This window comes from Puma concolor, chromosome C2, assembly GCF_028749965.1.
Source record: "Puma concolor isolate L17-30 chromosome C2, mPumCon1.1.hap2, whole genome shotgun sequence".
Lineage (NCBI taxonomy): Eukaryota > Metazoa > Chordata > Mammalia > Carnivora > Felidae > Puma > Puma concolor.
Window position 1 is genome coordinate 2,156,968 of NC_141675.1, and position 20,738 is coordinate 2,177,705.

General features: G+C 48.9%; 1 protein-coding gene across 7 annotated transcripts in view; it reads left to right on the forward strand.

Annotated features, from left to right (window-relative positions):
* The window catches only part of GLB1 (galactosidase beta 1), a 121,526-nt gene that overhangs the window by 27,274 nt on the left and 73,514 nt on the right, over positions 1-20,738 (forward strand). For all 7 annotated transcript variants that reach the window (XR_015255927.1, XR_015255928.1, XM_086720350.1 and 4 more), the window contains exons 4-10: positions 104-164; positions 1,225-1,319; positions 4,953-5,133; positions 7,837-7,895; positions 9,153-9,274; positions 9,360-9,400; positions 14,715-14,827. Coding sequence is in view for 5 of the 7 variants with exons in the window: in XM_086720350.1 (XP_086576476.1) it covers positions 104-164; positions 1,225-1,319; positions 4,953-5,133; positions 7,837-7,895; positions 9,153-9,274; positions 9,360-9,400; positions 14,715-14,827 (672 nt within the window). In the remaining 2 variants the exon portion in view is untranslated. The remainder of the gene's footprint in view (positions 1-103; positions 165-1,224; positions 1,320-4,952; positions 5,134-7,836; positions 7,896-9,152; positions 9,275-9,359; positions 9,401-14,714; positions 14,828-20,738) is intronic.

Below are 20,738 nucleotides of genomic sequence, written 5' to 3' on the forward strand. Positions count from 1 at the left end.
CTTCCCTGAAAGTCTTCTTTTCCGTCACCGCTAAGAGTAATTTCTCTCTGCCTTGAGACCTCATAATGGCTTCTCCCTCCTTTTGCCCCACCCCCCATCCTAGGGAGGATTGCCGGCTTGGCTGTTATTAAAAGAGTCGATTATTCTCCGTTCTTCTGATCCAGGTAAGTTGTTACAGGTGTCCTGAGAGAATGATGATGTCTTTCGTGACATTTTATACCAAAAGCAGCAGGTGTTTTGAAGGCTGGGGTTCTTCTGCACAGACACTTTGGAAGGCTTAGTGGAAGTGTGTTAGTCAGTGTCCACTGCAGACTTTGAATGTGTAGGAAATAAGGCTGTCTCGAACTGTTTGACCAGATCTTGCTGATAAACTGGTGACTCTGAACTGGCACTGGGCCCTGTTTGCGGTTGACCGACTGACTTTAATGCTTTCTCTTCCTACTTTCTCAATAATTACATGCCCAGTGATAGCATCTGGCTAATCAAAATGACAGTTCGTTTGTTGACCTTTACAGGGCGATCTGTAAAATGATAGTCTTTTTCTGGCCTTTTTCAACAACTAGAAATTATTTTCGCTGCAAACCCTGATGAGGCAGAAGGTCCCAGTAGCTGCATTTCTGCCTCCTGAAGATGCTGGTCTCGGGACGGTCCGAAGAGCAGCTAACATTGATTGAATTTGCTGTGCGAAAGGCTGGTGTCCTGTGCTCTACGTGTACATCCTTCTTAGTGCATTACCCTCCCGGTTTGCAGTCCCAGCACATTATTCATGTTTTTACCTGTATTACCTCATTTCGTCCTCACGGCCTCTTTACAAAGGGTGCGCTCTGTTATCTCCATTTGCCAGTGTCAGTATTTAATTTATTAAAGCTTCATTTTAAAAAATAAAAAAACACCCATCCTACTGTGACAGAGAGAAAGACACTCCCTTCAGGCACTCTTTTCTTCCTTCAACAAACATGGGCTGGACCAGCCTCCTGCGCTCCAGGCCTGGTGTCCCCGTGGTGGGGCAGAGACCATGCATGTGCTCCTTTCCACTGGGAACCCGCTGAGCAGATGGCTCCTTGTGGGACAGCTTTTATCACATCAGTGCGTGCAGCTACCCCATCTCAGTCTCGCTGAGTCTGGCACATCCCGATCTCGGCTGCGAGCCCCAGGGTGACAGGGCGTCAGTGTGTGTGTGCACCAAAAGCTGTGGAACGGTGTTAAACCTGTCCTCTTTTCCAGATTACCTTGCAGCCGTGGACAAGTGGTTGGGAGTCCTTCTGCCCAAGATGAAGCCTCTCCTCTATCAGAATGGAGGGCCCATTATAACCATGCAGGTAGCCTCAGAGATGAGCACGGGAAGGTGGGGGGCGGGGAAGGCTTTCATCCGGCCGCATCGTACCCGGGAGCGATGCAGAGGTGGGCCTCACAAGCCTGTTTCACTGCAAGGCAGTGCCACAGCTGGTGATTTTATATAAGCCACACTTTGGGGAGGCATTGTCGTTCGTGGCTGCTGTATACCGGACCCTGAGCTGACTGCCCTCCAGACGCCATGCAATTATTCCGACCGATGTCTCTTTGAAAAGAAGAACTTCAAAGGGGTGAAGTGACTTGGCCCAGGTCGCCCAGTGGGCAGGTGGCAGAGTCAGGATTGCATCCTAGGCCCACTGATCCCGTGGCCTGCCTCTTTCTCTGCTGCCACGTTGCCTGTGGCTGAGGGGGTGCAACACGGATTAAAATGATTTGGTGTCTGCCCTGCTTAGGCAGTCAGTTCATGCTGGTTTGAAAGAGGATGTGGTGAACTGGGGCCATTCTTCTGCTTTCTCTCCTGCTTCCTGCCCCCACTCTCCTCCTTCCATGTGTTCTTTGCTCTGCAAGGACCGGTATATTGTGGGTACATCATGTGCCAAGTATTTTCCACGTGAAAAATTGGGGCATTTGACCTGCAACAATTTGTGATGTTTGCAAAATTACTTAGGTGAAACGCACAACCGGGGCGCCTGGGTGGCCCAGTCAGTTAAGCGTCCCAACTTTTGCTTTCGGCTCCGGTCACTCTCTCATAGTTTGTGAGTCTCGAGCCCCGCATCGGGCTCCGTGCTGTCAGATTCTCTCAGCCCTTTCTCTCTGCCCCTGCCCTGCTCATGTTCTCTCTCTCTCAATAAATAAACTTAAAAACAACAGCAATAACACATAAAACCATGTTCATTAGTCATTTGCCAAGGAAGAAACGTAAAAGGGGCTGCATCCTGAAGCGGCAAGGGGGTGCAGTGCAACTCCCTAGAGAAGTGTGGGCAGGATTTCCTTCTGAGGAACAACGCTATGGGCCGTTGTAGGAACGGTCCCTGTGGGAAGGGAGCGTGGCCGCCCTCTTGCCCTTCAGGTGTAGGTCGAATGAGGCGCTGAGAAGGCCGACCTGGCCACAGTGGCCATTCTGACCCTGCATGGGGGAGAGAGGCCAGCTCACTGCTCCCGGAGCACTGAACGCCCCTCCACCCGTCTTGAGTCTGTACTGGTGAAGCTTATAGGAGCCTGTTTTCCCACGTGAAGATGTCAAGGCTGCCGGTGAGTGTGGCTTCGCACGAATGGGTCTTCTTCCTTTGTGTTCACCTCGGGTTTTCTCTAGTTTCCCCCGTTTTTAAATCTCTGCTTCTTCCCAAGTCACTTTCAAGCTTCGCTCACAACTTTTCTGTACCTTTTGGTCGTCGACGTGCCATGAGGAGTGTAATCGGATATGAATTCCGCAGAGCAGAGCAGAATTGGCTGCGTGAGGGGCATTTCTTGTGTGCATCCCTTGGACGACCTGAACTTGACTGTGGGTCCTGCCAGGGCCCTGCCAGCCGCCGCCTCCTCTGCCTCTGCCCTTCGCACCTCCCCCCGCTTGAATTCCATAATCCTTTTGCCCCTTGATTCCTAAATAAGTAAGTGTGGGGAAGCATGGAAGAATGTAAGAAAACAGAGAAACCATAATTTGCTTCTGGAGTCAGAAGCAAAGCTCTTTACGTTCTGGGGAGATTTCCTTGATTTTTTTTTCCATGCCTTTAAAACATTTCTTTTTACAGAGTTAGTGTAAACTGACCAGTTTCTTACCTGACTCTTCTTGCTTGAGCCTACGGTCATAAGCATTTTTTCATATCATTAACAATTCTTCGCACTGGCCACCAAATTCATGGTGGCCTCTTGTCCACGTAGGCCCTCCTCTGCCTGGAGGCCTTCCCAGTTGGCTTGTTGGCGTCCATGTGACTCTCAGAACCCCTGTTAGTGCCTCCGTTTGTGAGGCCCTCCTGGCACCTTGTCCACTTTCCTCCCTGACCAGTTGTGTCTCCGTTCTCTTCTCCCCACGTGTCTGAGGTCATACCACACGTGGGTACACCTCACATGCTCTCCCCCCCCCCCATGGTTCTGGAATGGAACCGAAGCCCAGGGGTTAGAAAAGAAGGAAGTCGGCATTGGTTGACAGGACTTGGGCGCGCAAAAGTTTCTGTAACAGCTGTCTGTATTTCTCAGCGGGGTGTGCCTTTCACTCAGTGTCATACCTCTAAGATTCTTTGATATATTGGGTGGAGCTGAAGGCCATTCATTTTATGGCCTTAGAGCAATGTTTCTTAACTTCTTTTTCGTTATTGCCCCTAAAAAGCCTTTTTAGACATCTTTTTAATTAAAAATTTTTTAACGTTTATTTATTTATTTTTTTTTGAGAGAGACAGCACGGGCAGGGGAAGGGCAGAGAGAGAGAGAGAGAGAGAGAGAGAGACACAGAATCCTGAGCAGGCTCCAGGCTCTGAGCTGTTGGCGCAGAGCCCGATGTGGGGCTCGAACCCTCGAACCGTGAGATCACGACCCGAGCCGAAGTCAGACACTTAACCAACTGAGCCACCCCGGCGCCCCTGTAGACATTTTTTTCTAATTTCCTGCCCACGAAATTTTAATACCTCTGATCTACTGTAGAAGTGTGTGTGTGTATACATCTGTGCTTTACATATAAAAAAGAGTAAGGTGTTCTTTTCTCCTGTAAGAATCCATTTTTACCTTCTTGGGCATGCCCTGTCGATGGGTGCGTCCCCGTGGGGAATGGGAGAACGCGTGCCCCAGGGCAGCATTTCCCACCCTCGGCACAAGTGCCACTCACAGCACCTGAAAATCCTTCGTTGTGGAGGCTCACAAGCAGCGGGCCTGGTAGCATCCCTTGGCCTCCACCCACCAGGTGCCAGCCGCACGCTCTCCCCCTACAGATGTGACAACCCAAAGCATCTGCAGACCTTGTGAAATGTTCCCTGGGGGCAAAATAACTCCTGGTTGAAAACCACCGATGCTGTTGAATGCAGACTGAGCCAATTGGTTACTAAGAACAAAAACAAGAAGCGCCCTGAAAGTTTGGCAGTAGGTGGAGTAAACGGCAGTACGTCCTTATCTGGCACTTGCCCTTGTCGCCTCCATGGACATTTCGCATAGTGTGTTGAAGGTGGGAAGCCAGTGTTGTAACTGGTGCATGTATTATGATGATACCAGTTTTAAGAACAGAACAGTCTCTGTGCTTTATTCCGTGTATCTAGGGTGTGCGTGTGTGTGAATCTGGAAGGCTGAGCCAGAATGCCCATAGCAGTTGTCTCTGAGTAATGGGATTAACACACGGTTTTTCTAGTTTCTTTGCATTTCCCCACATTGTCTAATACTTCTACCGTGGGAAGGTGTTGTTTATGTCACGTTTAAAGGATCTATTACCCAGTATAGGGTAGAGCATCACTACAATCCAAAATCTGACACGGTGGTTTTGTCTTTCTTATTTTGGTGGAGTGGGAGGTGGGGCGGTAAGTTTTCGTGCTGAGTTGCCCTTTGGAAGATGCGTTTTGAGGACTGAGCTAGGAGATGTTTTGGGCAACGGTTGAGCTTTGGCAGTGGTTGGGCAGGGGCTCAAGCCTGCCTGGAAGGACTCGGTCGGGATCTCCTGACCCCGCCCCTTTGTTAACTTGCAGGTTGAAAACGAATACGGCAGCTACTTCACCTGTGACTACGACTACCTGCGCTTCCTGCAGCGGCGCTTCCGCGACCACCTGGGCGGGGACGTGCTTCTGTTCACCACCGACGGGGCGCACGAGAAGTTCCTGCAGTGCGGGGCGCTGCAGGGGATCTACGCCACCGTGGACTTCGGCCCAGGTCGGTGTTCGCCGTCGCAGAGAACCGCGCCCAGGCCTCGCAGGCTCGGGCGGTGGGCGGTGGGCGCCGGCCGGCACCCCGGGCCGCGCGTTTGCAGTGGGTACGTCGAGCGAGATTTCCCAAATGCTCCCCGACGGATCAAACGGAGTCAGTAGTGCAGCGCCCCCTGTGGCTCGCGTTAGTTATTTGAGTGAGGCCGATGGGCCCTTGGGGCGGGAGCTGCGTGGTTAGAGCTCTGCTCGCGAGGGCGGCTGCTAGGAGCTCCGCCCCCTGGCGGCGGTGGCCGTGGGCTCGTCCTTCAGGTCGGCTACCGGGTGGGTGGTGTGGCCCCGCCCTGGAATGCGGGGAGCCTCCCTACACGAGCGTGGTCTTTCCGTGGAACTCAACATCGTGACCCTTGCGGGCCGCGGGCGGTCGGGGAGATGCTGCAAAAAGGCCTTGCCTCACCGGTTAGGGCCGTGTCAGCTGCCGGAGGCCCAGCGAGTGCAATTCTGGGGCGGCCGGCGCAGCCCCGCAGGCTCCCGGCTGTGACAAGCGTTAAGGGAGCAGCTGTCATGAAGGACAGGACACCCACAGGCAGTGTATGCTCCTGAAGAGGACCCCGGACCGGATTTGCCCGCTTTCCGTCTATCTGTGCTAAGAAGGCCATTCCCGGACAATTGCATTTTTGGAATCAAATCTGTAGATTAGATAACAGGATTGTTTGCATGTTAACCTCCCCCGTTTTTTAAATAATCGTGTTGTGTCTATTTGAAGAATGCTCATGCTCTTCGGGGAATGTACCCTGAAGTATTTAGGGGTACAGGGCCATCATGCCTGCAACTTATTCACAAATGGTTCAGAGAAAAGTAACTGTACTGAGAGAGAGAGAGAGACAAACTGATAAAACAAATGTGGCAAAATGTTAACGACTGAGGAATCTCGGTCCTTTGGGAATTCGGGTTCTTTGTTCTCTTCTCACAACTCTTGTATAAGGTTGAAATTATTTCAAAATAAATGTCAACCCCCCCCCCCAAAAGACCTGCCCTTCAAGCAGCATGAAGGCCCCGCTGCCTCTTCCTGACAGTGTAAGAGGCTCCACCCCCACGGCACGACCAGCACTGACTTTCTCTTGAGAAAGGATGTTTGGAAGGCTGAAGTTGCCTTTTTTATGTATTATTTTTAAAATAATTTTTAAAGTTTATTTTACATATTTTGAGAGAGCGAGCGCGAGCCGGGGTAGGGGCAGAGAGAGAATCCCAAGCAGGTTCCGTGCTGTCAGCGCAGAGCCCGACGCAGGGCTCGATCCCACAAACCGTGAGACCGTGACCCGAGCCGAAATCGAGAGTTGAACACCCCAGCGACTGAGCCCCCCGGGCGCCCCTGAAGTTGCATTTTTAAAGAGCTTCTTCTACATTCGCAGAAAAGAAAATAGCTGGTTTTAAGTGAATGAAGTGTTTCTAGAAACATGAGGCGTTGCTCAGAGTGTTTGGTGATGAAATAACTCGTCTACAAAGGCTGCACAGGAAGCGGCACTCTGGTTTCCTCCTGCTTTGGCACACTTCCCATCACAGTGATGAAAAGCACGGTATCCTTGTGTCGGGAGAAACAGTTTGAAGGTTATTCTGACTTTGCTGTAAGGCTGATGTGCATGTGGGGTGAGAGCACAGTGGCTCCGGCTGTGGGTCGAAGACAGACCAACGTGCGGCCAGTGTATGTGGGGCAGGTGGGGCTCGTGGCCGCTTCATTCACGTGTGTGGGACGGGGCAGCGCCCAGGGTGAGGTCACAGGACGAGGCTCATGAGAACAGAACTGAAAGATCTGAATGCCACCCGGTGCTTAATGCTGAGACATTTACAGCCATAAAGTAAATGAGATTCCACTCTTGACCAGCACGTCCTCTCCTGAAGCCTGGCCTTACAGGGGGCAAGGGGTTATTTCAAGGTCTTGGCTGGTGTCATTTCCACGCCGGGTACCTGCTGTGGGAAGTGGATCGTGAACTTCGGGGCCAGCGCACCCTCTGCTCTGGTTAGAGAAATACTATTCGTGCTTGTTCGTTCGCTGCAGGAAGGCAGCCCACGGCCTCCGTGGGGAGAGGTTAGTCCCGTTCAGAGGGGGAGAGGAGACAGAGGGAGCAAGCCCACACACAGGCGTCTTAATGGAGTATTTTAGAAGGAGAACTTAAGAGCAAGTGGCCTGGAACGGCTGACGATGTACAGATTCAAAATCAGAGTGTGTGCCGTGACTCAGGCATAAAAAGACAACGAGACCACATCTGTCCCTTTGATTGTTAATGGCCTGGCACGTAGCTGTGGCATTAGTATGTGTGTGGGGGTGCCGTGGAGGCTGCAAGGAAGGGTCTTCAAAGCAAGCCCCATCCTGTAGGGAGCATCTCGGTCAACCAGATGGACCTCTCTGTGAAGAGAGAAGGACGCAAAACGTGCGGGGAAACCTAGGTGGAGAAGACAAGCTTGTGACGGGATCTCCTGAGACAAGGCGGTCAGGAAAGACCATAGGGACCTGCTCTGAGAAGAAGTAACGTTCCGTGATCCCCACACATCCTTCGGATGGATGGTGTGGGTCCAGCCTAAAGCTGACTGGGGGATGTTCCAGGCCCCCCGTGGGCCAAGGGCAGGGCCTCAGGCTAAAGGTCTGTGCAGGACTCTTTTTACTTGACTTATCATTCCCACGACTGACCTTTCTTCTCCGTCTCGTAACTTCCAGATGCCAACATCACCGCTGCTTTCCAGATCCAGAGAAAGAGTGAGCCCAGAGGACCGTTGGTAAGAACTGGGGGTGAGCTGTGGGTCGAGGCGAGGTTGCTTGCAGTAACTAAGGGGGTAGGTCCTTGCCTTTTCCGGCTGCGGAGTCCGCAGCTGAATGGGACCGGGGCACGTGGCCCTCTGGGCACAGTGACAGCACTGGCGTGGAACACAGTGGGGACAGTTGTGCCTGCCCTGCCATGACTCGGGCTCCACGCTCTTTCATGCTCCCTCCCGCTCGGCACTGATGGCCCCTCTCACAGAGGGTGTCGTTTTCTCCATTGTCGCCAAGGCTCAGAGAACACGTCACTTAGCCGGGGCCGTACAGCTGGCGAGGGCCAGGGCCAGCGTCTGAGTTCAGGTCTGTGTTTCTTGAGAGCTCTTTGCGACAGAGCTTCTCCGTCTTAATGTGCGTGTGAATCGCGGAGGAATCTGGGTAAGACACATGGCCCGCGTGGGGCCCGAGCGTTGGCATTTCCGACAGGCATCCTGGGGAACACAGGCTGAGTTCGGGGGCTTTCTGGCATGCCGCAGAGGCAGCCAGGAGGAGGAGGCGACAGGAACGTCCGGGCAGGTCCGCACAGCCCTTCAGCTTCTCCCTTGTCCGTAGTCGTCACCCTTGTTTCTCGGCACAGTTTGAGGGCTGGGGTCCTGTGCCTTCTGTGCAGCCGGCCAGGCTGCCCCCCACCCGTGCACACAGCCTTTCCTGAACACGGTCTCTGAGCAGTGCAGAACCTGTGTTCACAGACTGGATGGAGCTGTTTCCCAAACCCTGACACAGGCAGCCCCAGAACACGTCCAGGTTTCTTCTTCCTTCTCCAGATGAAGGGCGTGGCAGGGGCGTGCTCTAGAGAGCCGTGAAGTGCCTGGGGTTTGCTTCGCAGAATACTCGGGCAGGTCCGCCTCAGCTTACGTCAACCCGTGATCTGAAAATCCGGATGGACACAATGGGTGAACTTAGATCTGACAGTTTGGTGAAAATATTTTGCCATCGGATTCTTTTGCCCACCAAAATTTCCTGCCTTGTTCAAACTGGGGGCTGGCTAACAAAATTTTGTTGCGGGTACAACTTTTCAGGAATACCTGTATTGTTGGCACCTAAAAACTGAGTTGGAGCAGTGACCCTCATTGGTCCCCCAGCTTTGGGTTAAGCAGTACACGTACACGGCCCGCTCTACCCATCACTCGGTGGGGTAGATAGGGTGATGGTTCTAGAGAAGTGCCAACGTCTGAAGGTCATGAGTCTGTCCTGAGCTCCCTGTCCTTTCTTCTTTTTAGGTGAACTCTGAATTCTATACTGGCTGGTTAGACCACTGGGGCCAACCTCACTCAAGAGTGAGGACTGAAGTGGTAGCTTCCTCCCTCCATGACGTACTTGCCCATGGGGCGAATGTGAACTTGTGAGTGGTAATTTCTGGAAGGGAGGGCACCCTCCATAGCTATGGGCTCGTAGTTAAGTATGTCTGTTCTCTTGTTTCCTTGCAGGTACATGTTTATAGGTGGGACCAATTTCGCTTATTGGAATGGTAAGAGCAGTTTAAGGTGTTCATGGAAGCTTATGCTAGAATGTTTCTGGGGCTTGATTTGGGGGTAGGGAGTGCCTACAGACAACTTTTATTTTCTAATATATAGAAATTTCCTAATGCATAAGAACTGCCTACATAATTTTTAAAATCATGATAATTTTTTCTTAAGGAACAGAACCTGTCCACTTAGAAAGCCTATTGTTTATTTATTTATTTATTTATTTTCAAGTTTACTTATTTTTTTTTTAGTAATGGGGCTCCAACTCACAACCCCAAGATCAAGAGACGTGTGCTCTTCCGACCAAGCCAGACAGATGCCCCAGAAATCTTATTGTTTAAAAAAAAATTTTTTTTTAATGTTTATTTATTTTTGAGAGAGACAGAGAACAAGCAGGGAAGGGGCAGAGACACAGAATCTGAAGGGGGCTCCAGGCTCCAAGCTGACAGCACAGAGCCCGATGCGGGGCTTGAACTCACAAACTGCGAGATCATGACCTAAGCCGAATCGGATGCCGAACCGACTGCGCCCCCAGGTGCCCCCCAGAAACCTTATTGTTTTAAACAAGGTAGCTGGGTAGGTCCCATAGTCTCTGGCTATAGCTTACTTGTTCATGTATTCTGCTGTGATCTATTTTCTTTTCTTTTTTTAAACATTTTGTTTTGTCGAGATATAATTCACATACCATAAAACTCACAATTTTATGAGTCACAGTTTAGTGGTGCTTCGCGTATCACAAAGTTGCATACCCATTACCACCACCTAGTTCCAAAACATTTTCACCACCCCAAAAAGAAACCCCTTACCGGAGAAACTCCCCACTCTCTCTCCTCCCGGCCCTTAGCAACCATGAGTCTGTACTCTCGTTGTGAATTTGCCTATTCTGGGCGTTGCTTATAAATAGAATCATACGCTATGTGGTCGGCTTTGTGTTTCACTTCTGCCCCTTAGGCAGGTTGAAAAGATGGCTCTTTTCAAGGTCCATCCGTGTTGTGGGATCCGTACTTTAGTTTTTTTACTGATAAATAATATTCTGTTGCCCGGATATACAACATTTTGTTCATCCAGATGTCAAATTGATGGGTATTGGAGTTGTTACCACATTCTGGCCATTACAAATAATGTTGCTATGAACGTTAACATGTAAGTGTTCATTTGAATCCCCGTTTCAGTCTTTTGGGTGTGTACCTAAGAGGGCGTTTGCTGGATAATAGGGTAACTAACTGTTAAGATCAGAGTTTGAGGAGCTGCTATACTGTTTTCGAAGTGGCTGTACCGTTTCCCATTCCTGTATGGTCTCTCCCTTTTTATCAGGAAAAATTATGAAAAATTCTCTTCACTGCCATTGATTTTCACAGGCAAGTCATGCTATATTAGCCTTTTTCTCAGGCTCTTTCCTCACCCCTCTCCACAGCTGCCCTTTCTCTCTGAATCACTGAGGATGCCCCCCAGTGCTGAGTTTTGGAAGCTTAATTTGGCCTGAACCTCCCAGGATGTGACCCTAATGAACAGCTCTCTTCTGTGCGAAGTGGGATGGGCTGGAAGACCTTGCCTACAAGTGTTACTGTTATTAGTAACTAACATCATCACTGTTATTAGAGGCAAGAAGGGAGATACTGCAAAACTCAGATGTCACTTCTTAAAAGATCACAGTGTGCCAATTGAAGTTTTAGATTATGTCTGGGTGCCCATCTTCTCATTAGAAACAGTTAAGATTTTGTGGCGCCTTTTTCATTCAGTAGATAAGGATTCCACCTGCTTTCCATTCGTAGAATGGTACCAAGCATCCAGTCCAGGAATGAAGACTGATATTTGGGGGGAACTTTGTAGCTCACGATACAATTTTTTTTATCTTGTACTGTTTTACATAAAATGATACATTCTTCTTTTTTGAAAATTTAGATCTATAAAAACAACCACTCAGAAAATGGAAGTTGTCTTCAATCCTTTGCCTTGCTCCTGACCCTGTTATAAATAACAAGTCTCTCTTCTGCCTCTGTTTTCTCAGTTAGTTCTCATAGCAGTCTCATCTAGGCCAGAGATTATGGACCCATTTTACAGATCGGAAAAGCAGGGTGCAAAAAAAAGTCCACAGGTTTCCCGTTCAGCTGGCAGGGGATAGGACTCGAACTCGGGCCTTGGAAAGCTGGTCACTGCCCTTTGGACCACCTCTTGCATCCCAAAGCCCTTGCACCAGCTCCCAAACCAGCCCCTCCCGTGTTTGTGGGCCTCTCTGACCTGCCCTAGTGCTTGGTCTCCTGGGGGGCGTGTGTGCTTCTTTGTGGCCGCTCCTCAGGCCAGATCCCAGAGGAGCGCCGTGAGAGGGAAGGCCCCTGGCAGGGAGCTCACTGCCCGTCCTGCCCACGGGGGATGCACCTGTCCGTGCACGTGTGTGCACCCCACTCTGCCTGCGTGCATCCCCATCTGTGAGGCCTCCTGCGGGACCCAGGCCATCCTGGACTTCTCACACGACGTGCAGAGTTGCGGAGCGGTGAGCCTTGCCGTTTCGTTTGCCTTCCCACCTTGCACTCCCTACCACGGGCAGAGGACGCTTGAGTTAGCGCGCTTTCTCTCCGACACTGCCCTGGGGTGGTCTGAGGGCATCCAGAGAAAGATTCTGTGGGTGAAACCAGAGCAAAGACTTTGTTTTTCTTTTTTTTTTTTTTCAACGTTTTATTTATTTTTGGGATAGAGAGAGACAGAGCATGAACGGGGGAGGGGCAGAGAGAGAGGGAGACACAGAATCGGAAACAGGCTCCAGGCTCCGAGCCATCAGCCCAGAGCCTGACGCGGGGCTCGAACTCACGGACCGCGAGATCGTGACCTGGCTGAAGTCGGATGCTTAACCGACTGCGCCACCCAGGCGCCCCAAAGACTTTGTTTTTCAGTCCATCCTTTGACCCACTGGCCAGCTTCCGTGCCTGGCTTCCCTTGGCCTGTGATTTTGTCTCTGGGAGTCACATTTGTTCAGTTCAACTTGGTGACCACTGATTGAGCTCAGCTGTGGGAGTGAGCTCTGAAGCGTAAGCTCTAGGGGCAGGCACCTGGTGTGGTGCCACTCATATAAATAGGAAGGTGGGCCACTGCCACATTAGAGGTAGGAGAGGGGCCACAAAGGAGATGAGCTCCTTGCAACAAGGGATGTGGTTTCATGTTTCTTTGCATCTCACAGCAAAGGATGTGCTTTAATGTATGTAGCCCCACAGGCAGGTGGATCTGTGGGCAGGCCACTGCCTCCAGTCAAGAAAAAGCGAGGTAAAGGAAGGACTGGGTCAGTTCAGTTGCTTAAGTGGTCCCAGTCCCTCAGACATGTAGATTTTGTGCAGACAGAACTAATGAAACGGGGTGTTGGGGGCTGACCTGATCCTCGGCCCCACTCAGCTGTCAGTTCCACCACCAGTAGGATCCCCCAAGGTCCAGTAGGATCCCCCAAGGTCCAGTAGGATCCCCCAAGGTGGCGCCATCATTCACGGGCTGTGGGATCAGACCAAGGAGTTCTTACTAAGTCACAGGTGAAATGTCAGACTTTGTGCCTCCTTTGCTTAACGGTTAGATATGGTATGAGATGATCCTAAAGCAGCTTTATTCTCACACCCTTGTGTTGCAAAATGCTCTCGGGAGTAGAAGAGAAAGGCCTGGCACAGAGCCTTACTAGTCCACAGGCGCCAGCATCAGCATCACCTGGGGGCCTGTTAGAGACCCCGGCTTAGTCGGTTGAGCGTCTGACTTCGTCTCACAGTTCGTGACTTTGAGCCCTGCACTGGGCTCTGTGCTGATGGCTCGGAGCCTGGAGCCTGCTTCCGATTCTGTGTCTCCGCTCTCTCTGCCCCTCCCCCACTTGTGCTCTGTCTCTCTCTCTCTCTCTCTCTCAAAAATAAATAAACATTGGGGCGCCTGGGTGGCTCAGTCGGTTAAGCGTCCGACTTCAGCTCAGGTCACAATCTTGCGGTCCGTGAGTTCAAGCCCCGCATCGGGCTCTGGGCTGATGGCTCGGAGCCTGGAGCCTGTTTCCGATTCTGTGTCTCCCTCTCTCTCTGCCCCTCCCCCGTTCATGCTCTGTCTCTCTCTGTCTCAAAAATAAATAAAAAAACGTTAAAAAAAATTTTTTTTTAAATAAAAAAAATAAAAATAAAATAAAAATAAATAAACATTAAAAAAAACTTTTAAAGGAAGGCAGAGTCTCAGGTCCCACCCAAGACCTGCTGACTCAGAATCTCCGGTGTGGCGGGGCTTAGGAATCTGAACAGGCTCTCCATGTTGCATGGGTAAGTTTTCTATGCAGTAGCACAGGCTCGCTACCCACTAATGCACCCAGTCTCCTGCCTGCGAACGTCATCTGTGACAAGGCTGGGGCCCACTGGTCCAGACCTTGCCCCTGGAACGATAATTGCAAGGCCCTTTACCTTTCTAGTCTTTGCGTACACAGTATGATCAGTGTTATTGGTCTCTGTGGCGGGTTTCGTTCCCTGGGAGACGGACCGTGATTCCCCAGCGGGAGGTTCTTGGGGCACATTCCAAGAGCAGCACCTTCAGAGAGTGTGGGTGGTGGCCCTGGGCACTGGGAGGGAGTTGAGGCCGGAGGGAGTTCTGGAGTGGCTCGGCTGGTTCTAGAGAGAGCTCTGGAGCTGGGACACCAGGGGCTGGGTTTTTGAGCCCTCGTGGTCACTTGTTGCACATGCGCTGTCCCCCGAGGGCCATAACCTTGGCAGGGTGGCCCAGCAGAGGCCTGAGAGCAGAGGGCGCATCTGAGAGCTGTCAGCAGCCAGCCGTCCCGGGAGCTGGGGAGGTGAGGGCGTGACTTGCTCCTGAAGGGGCCGGGAGAAGACACCGCAGGTCCTCTGACCGCACAGGCGCTAGAGGCCTCATGGTTACGCTTGACTCCGTGGGGTAACGTGTGTCTGCAGTCCTCTCCCGTGTTGTGTCCGAGGGCATGCGAACGATCGCAGACGTGGGTCGTGCCAGAAGCCTGGCATGACTCGTTTGAGACACTGACCTCATTTTGTGGGAGCTTCAGCTCCCTGCTGGTTCAGTGGTGGTGACATCTGCTGGGGTCCCCGCTGAGGGCTCTTGCTGGGCGAATGGGCGGGGACGGCGCCTCATAGGCTCTAAGGTGCTTGTGAAGGGCCACCTGCTGGAAGAAACGCGTTTCTCTAAACCTTGCCTCCTCAGGGCCACCTCTGTGTCATTTGACAGTGGGTTCTAATGTGCCCTTTATGTTCTCCCCCGACAACAACCCTGAGCCCAGAAATCCCAAAGAACTTGTCCCGGGGGAGGAGGGCCCTCAGTAGTTACCAGTGGCATGTTTTTGTCTTCCAGGGGCCAACATCCCCTACCAACCACAGCCCACCAGCTACGACTATGACGCCCCACTGAGCGAGGCAGGGGACCTCACTGACAAGTATTTTGCTCTGCGGGACGTTATCCGGAAGGTGGGTGCCTGGTCCGGGCCGCAGGGAGTGGGGCTTGGATACAGCCTGCTTTGGATGCGTTGTGCTCTGTAGATGAGTCCCTGGAGCCCTTGTGCTTAAAAGGGCGTATGGAGGGGAGGCCTCAGGTAGATTTGGTTGGCCTTGGGTCTTGACCCTCACCTGATTAAGAGCGAGCCTGTGAGCACGTTACTTCACTCATCTATTCTTTGTGAAGCTGGGACAGTAGCACCTCATTGCATCATAAGGACCGAAAAGGACATCTGTGGGGCCCCTGGGCGGCTCAGTCTGTCGAGTGGCCGACTCCGGCTCAGGTCACGTTCTTGAGGTTCGTGAGTTCGAGCCTGCTGCTGTCAGCGCGGAGCCTGCTTGGAATCCTCTGTCCCCCCGCCTCTCTCTCTTCTCCTCCCCTGCTTGCGGTCTCTCTCAAAAATAAATAAACAGTAAAAAACAAAAAAGACCATACATAAGGCATCCGGTATAGGCCTGGCACGTGTGTTGTCCGACAACTGGTGGCCGTTCCAACTGTTTGTACTGAAGGTAAGAAGATGTGTGTCCACGTAAGTAGCTGAAGCACGTAGGAGAGAAAATCCGCAGGCTTTGTGAAGCATGGTGCAAAGGTGAGCTATCAACAGCACCTCCGTTCTTCATCTGGGGCAAGTAAGTGCCACTTCCGTTTGGCCTGCCAGCCGAACGCTCAGTCCTGCTAACAGTTGTGACCTTTTGAGGCATCTAAAGCACCCAGGTGGGGTTTCCTGTCTCTGCTGTGGGTGTGAAAAAAAAAAAAACCAAACCACAATTTTTCTGCTCAGTCACCTGAGTTTTGAAGTTAAAAAACAAAAGGTTTTCTGCCTATAAATGGTATGGACCTTTTTTTGGTTTAAGGATGCCTTAGTCTCAATTTAAGCCTACGTGTACAAATTCATCTTATGAAATACTTTAAGCGTACTGAAAAATGTGGTCAATACTTAACTCCTCTAAGAATTTGCCCACTTCGCCTGAATTTTCAGATTTATGGTTGAAATGTTGCGCTCGCTACTTTTTACTATGAGTTTCGTCTTCGCAGAGTTCATAGCGATGACTCCCCAGTTCTCTCTTGTATGTTCGTTCTGTTTCAAAGCTCCTTGTGCCTCTCTTTGGCATTTCCTTCCTTTATTTGAAACTTAGCTTTGTAATTCAGCCTTTCTTCTTTCCTATTATAAATATTCAAGGTTATGTATTTCCTTCAGGTTCCTCTATAGCTCCTTCTTCTAAGTGTTGATATGTAACATGCTTACTATAGTTTGCTTCTAATAATGCCTGTTTGGATTTCTCTTTGGCCCTAGAAATGTTCAGAAGTCGTTCAGAAGTAGAAATTATTAACATGATTATTTTTATAATTCGTTGGGTTATAACATATTTGCATTCTGGGTAGAGAGCATGGTCTCTATGATGTGAATCCCTTGAAATATGTCAAACCGAGTCCTGGAGCCTGGCATGTATCAATATGAGTCAATGTTCCATGTGTTCTTGAAAAGACTGTATGTTTACGGGGCGCCTGGCTGGCTCAGTCGTTCGAGCAATTCTTGATTTCTGCTCAGGTCATGATCCCAGGGTCGTGGGATTGAGGGCCATGTTGGGCTCCACACTGAGCATGGAACCTGCTTAGGATTCTCTCTGTCTCTCCCTCTGTCCCTCTCCCCTGCTTGCATGCTCTCTTTCTAAAATAAAAGAATAAAAATTTAAGAAAAAAAAGACTTTGTTTTAAAAAATTTTTTAATGTTTATATTTAAGAGAGAGAGAGAGACAGAATGTGAGCAGGAGAGGGGCAGAGAGAGGGGGAGACACAGAATCTGAAGCAGGCTCCAGGCTCTGAGCTGTCAGCACAGGGCCTGACTCAGGGCTTGAACTCATGAACCATGAGATCATGACCTGAGCCGAAGTCAGACGCTTAACCGGCTGAGCCACCCAGGCGCCTCAAGACTATATGTTTTATAATTGTTGGATATCATCTATATACGTGTTCCTTAGGTTAAGCTTATTAATGGTGCTGCTGATATCTTTGATATCCTTCCTGGCTTTTTATCCATGTATTCTATTATTTGTTAAAGGATTGTGTTTCTCTTTGTAATTGTGTATTAGAATTAGGAATGCAAATTGAGAATGAAATCTTTCAGTATCATTTATTTAGTATCATCATGTATGTAGCCCTGTATCTCTAATAATGCTTTTTACCTTCAAGGGTTTTTTTGTCTGATACTAATGCATTTTTTCGGTTAATATTTACTGCTACATCTTTCACAATACTTTAATTTCAACCTTTGAATATCTTTTTTTTTCACATGTCCCTTGTTAACAAGATATAACTGAATTTTTGAAAAATCTAGTTTAAACATTTTTTTGTCTTCTAATTGGTACATTCCTTTATGCTCATTCATTATGATTCTTGATATACGTTGATTATTTTCAATTGTCTTACTTTACAAGAATCTATTTGTTCACCTTTTTTTTTTAAAGAATTTTTGACGTTTATTTTTGAGAACAGAGGGAGACAGAGCGCAAGCAAGAGAGGCGCAGAGAGTGAGGAAGACAGAATCCGAAGCAGGCTCCAGGCTCTGAGCTGTCGGCACAGAGCCTGACGTGGGGCTCAAATTCACACACCACGAGATCATGACCTGAGCCAAAGTCAGTCGCTCAACCAACTGAGCCACCCGGCACTGTATCTCATATTAAGCCCACTTAACATTCCTTGTGACTTATATGTTTTATTAAGGCCATGTATTTTAGTTCCCTTAGGTTTAGAGTTCATGTATTTTAACCCTTTCTTTTAAAAAATCCCATGGGGCACCTGGGTGGCTCAGTCGGTTAAGCGTCCGACTTCGGCTCAGGTCATGATCTCACGTGATCTCGCGTGAGTTCAAGCCCCGCGTCGGGCTCTGTACTAACCGCTCAGAGCCTGGAGCCTGCTTCCGATTCTGTGTCTCCCTCTCTCTCTGCCCCTCCCCTGTTCATGCTCTGTCTCTCTCTGTCTCAAAAATAAATAAACGTTAAAAAAATTTAAAAAAAAATAAAAATAAAAAATCCCATGAGGCATTATAATTATATTAGACACTATTTGACTTGACCCACATTGTTTGTTGATTCACAAGTAATTCCACAAATGTTTGGCAAGTTCCCTCTGTATGCCAGGTATGGTTTTGGCTGTTTGGTATATATAAGGCTTCCTTGAGAAGGTAAAGCTGGAGTGAAGACTTCAAGGTGATAGGACAGCCATGTGGGACATCCGGGGTGAGAGCATGCAAACGGAATGTCAGCAGTGAAGAGGCGGCCATGTGCATGGCATTTCATGTACAAATTGTCCACCTGTGTTTCTTCTGTGTACTACCTGTGCGGGTTCCTTCCCCGTTTCTCTGCCTATTTGTTTTCTGTGTAATTTGCAAGAGTTCTATTGTGGCATTTTTACCAGTTTGGGGGGTTTCTTCAGTGTTTTTTTTCCTGCGAAAAACAGTCCTGAGTTATTATATAGTCAAATGTTTCACTTCTCTCTCTCTCTCTCTTTTTTTTAATTTTTCTTTAATGTTTATTTTTGAAGGAGAGAGAGTGTGTGAGTGGTGAGTGGGGGGGGGGGGGGAGGGAGAGGGAGACACAGAATCCAAAGCAGGCTCCAGGCTCTGAGCTGTCAGCACAGAGTCCGACGCAGGGCTCGAACCCACAAACTGAGATCATGACCTGAGCTGAAATTGGACACTCAACCGACTGAGCCACCCGGGCACCCCTCATGACTGCTTCCCTAGCCTAGTAGTAGAAATAAATTCCTGTGGGGTGCTTACAGTTTTTATGACTTCACATTTTATGTTCAAATATCGATGTACGTGGAATTGCTAGTTTTGCTGTTGGGAGTGAGGTTGGGATTCAGCTTTATTCATCTCTAATTTACCAGCCGGTTAAAGTATTTGGGTCTGTTTTCAGATTCTTTTATGTTACTGAATTTTTTTTCTCCTTTCCCAACACCAAACTGTTTTAATTGTTATTTTTACTATGTTTTATTATCACCTGGGAGGACTTGTCTTCCGTGTTTAGTCTTTCAAAATTTCCCTGGCTACTCTGTAAGTTCATCTTCCACATACACTTTGGTATTATTTTATCAACTTCAAAAAACAAAACAAAAACCCAGGAAACCTATTGATGTTTTGACTCATTTTGTATTAAATTTGTGTATCAAATTAGGGGTGAAATTTATGACGTGGAGTCTTAGCCAAGAAAAGTTGCTTCTCCTTCTCTTCAAGTCTTTTCTGATGTCCGTCTTGTTTTAAATTTTCTTAAGATAATCCTTGTCCATTCCTTAATATGCTTATTCCCAAATATCCTGTTTTTTTAGATACTCGTAAAGTGAGTCTTTCATTTCTTAATACAGTTATTAGATATATTTGTCTTTAAAATATGAAATACTCCCAACAATTTTAAGTGTATAAAATAATGTTGCAAACACCCATGTGCCCAGTACCTAGATTTAACCCTGGTTATCTCTCTGCCCCTCCCCTGCATTCATTCATTCTCTCTCTCTCTCTCTCTCTCTCTCTCTGTCAAAATAAATACACTTTAAAAAATAAATACATAAAGTCCACAATTCAGTGGTTTTTTGGCATCTTACATTATTAACTTTTTAAAATTATGATAAAGTATATAGAACATAAAGTTTGCCATTTTAACCATTTTTAAGTGTATGATCGATCCAGTGGCTTTAATTACATTCATAATGTTGTGTAACCATCACCACTGTCTATTTTCAAAATCTTTTCATCACCCCAAACAGAAACTCTGTAACTATTAAGAAATAAGAGGGGCGCCTGGGTGGCTTGGTTGGGCATCCAGCCTCGGCTCCGGTCATGATCTCCCAGCTTGTGAGTTCAAGCCCTGTGTCGGGCTCTGTGCTGACAGCTCAGAGTCTGGAGCCTGCCTCAAATGAGCTCTCTCTGCCCCTCCCCCACTCACACTCTGTCTCTCAAAAATAAATAAACATTAAAAAATTAAAAAAAAAAAAAAAGGAAGAATCGCCAGTGTCCTCTCCTCGCAGCTGCTGTAACCTCTACTTTCAGCCTCTGTAAGGTTGCCTGTCCTCGATATTTCATAGAAATGGAACCATACAATATTTTCCTTTTGTGTCTGACTTATTTCACTTACCATAATTTTTTCATGGTTCCTCCATGTTGTCACATGTATCAGAACTTCACTCCTTTTTCTGGCTAAGTGATATTCCATGCATGGATAGACCACATGTTGTGTAACTGTTCATCTCTTGCTGGACACGTGGGTTGTTTTCCATTTTTCGGCTATTTATTTATTTATTTATTTATTTATTTATTTATTTTTGAGAGAGAGAGACAGACAGAGACAGAGTGTGAGCAGGGGAGGGGCAGAGAGAGAGGGAGACACAGAATCCAAAGCAGGCTCCAGGCTCTGAGCTGATAGCACAGAGCCTGATGCGGGCTCAAACTCACAGACCGCAAGATCATGACCTGAGCCAAAGTCAGACGCCCAACTGACTGAGCCACCCAGGCGCCCCCCCTCTTTTTTTTTTTGGCTGTTTTTTTTTTTAAGTTTATTTATTTTGAGAGAGGAGAGAGAGTGTGCGTGCGCATGCGTGGGCACGAGTAGGGGAGGGGCGCTGAGGAGAGGGAGACTCCCAAGCAAGCTCCACCGGCAGTGCAGAGCCCGATGCAGGGCTCGAACTCAGGAACTGTGAGATATCATGACCTGAGCTGAAACCGAGAGTTGGATGCGTAATCGACTGAGCCACCCAGGCGCCCCATCTTTTGGCTGTTTTGAATAATACTACCTGGGGCATCAGGGCACTGGTATCTGCTCAAGTCTGCTTCCCGTTCCTTCGGTTGTTTACCCAGCAGTGGCGTTGCTGGTGGGTTTACTTTTAGAATAG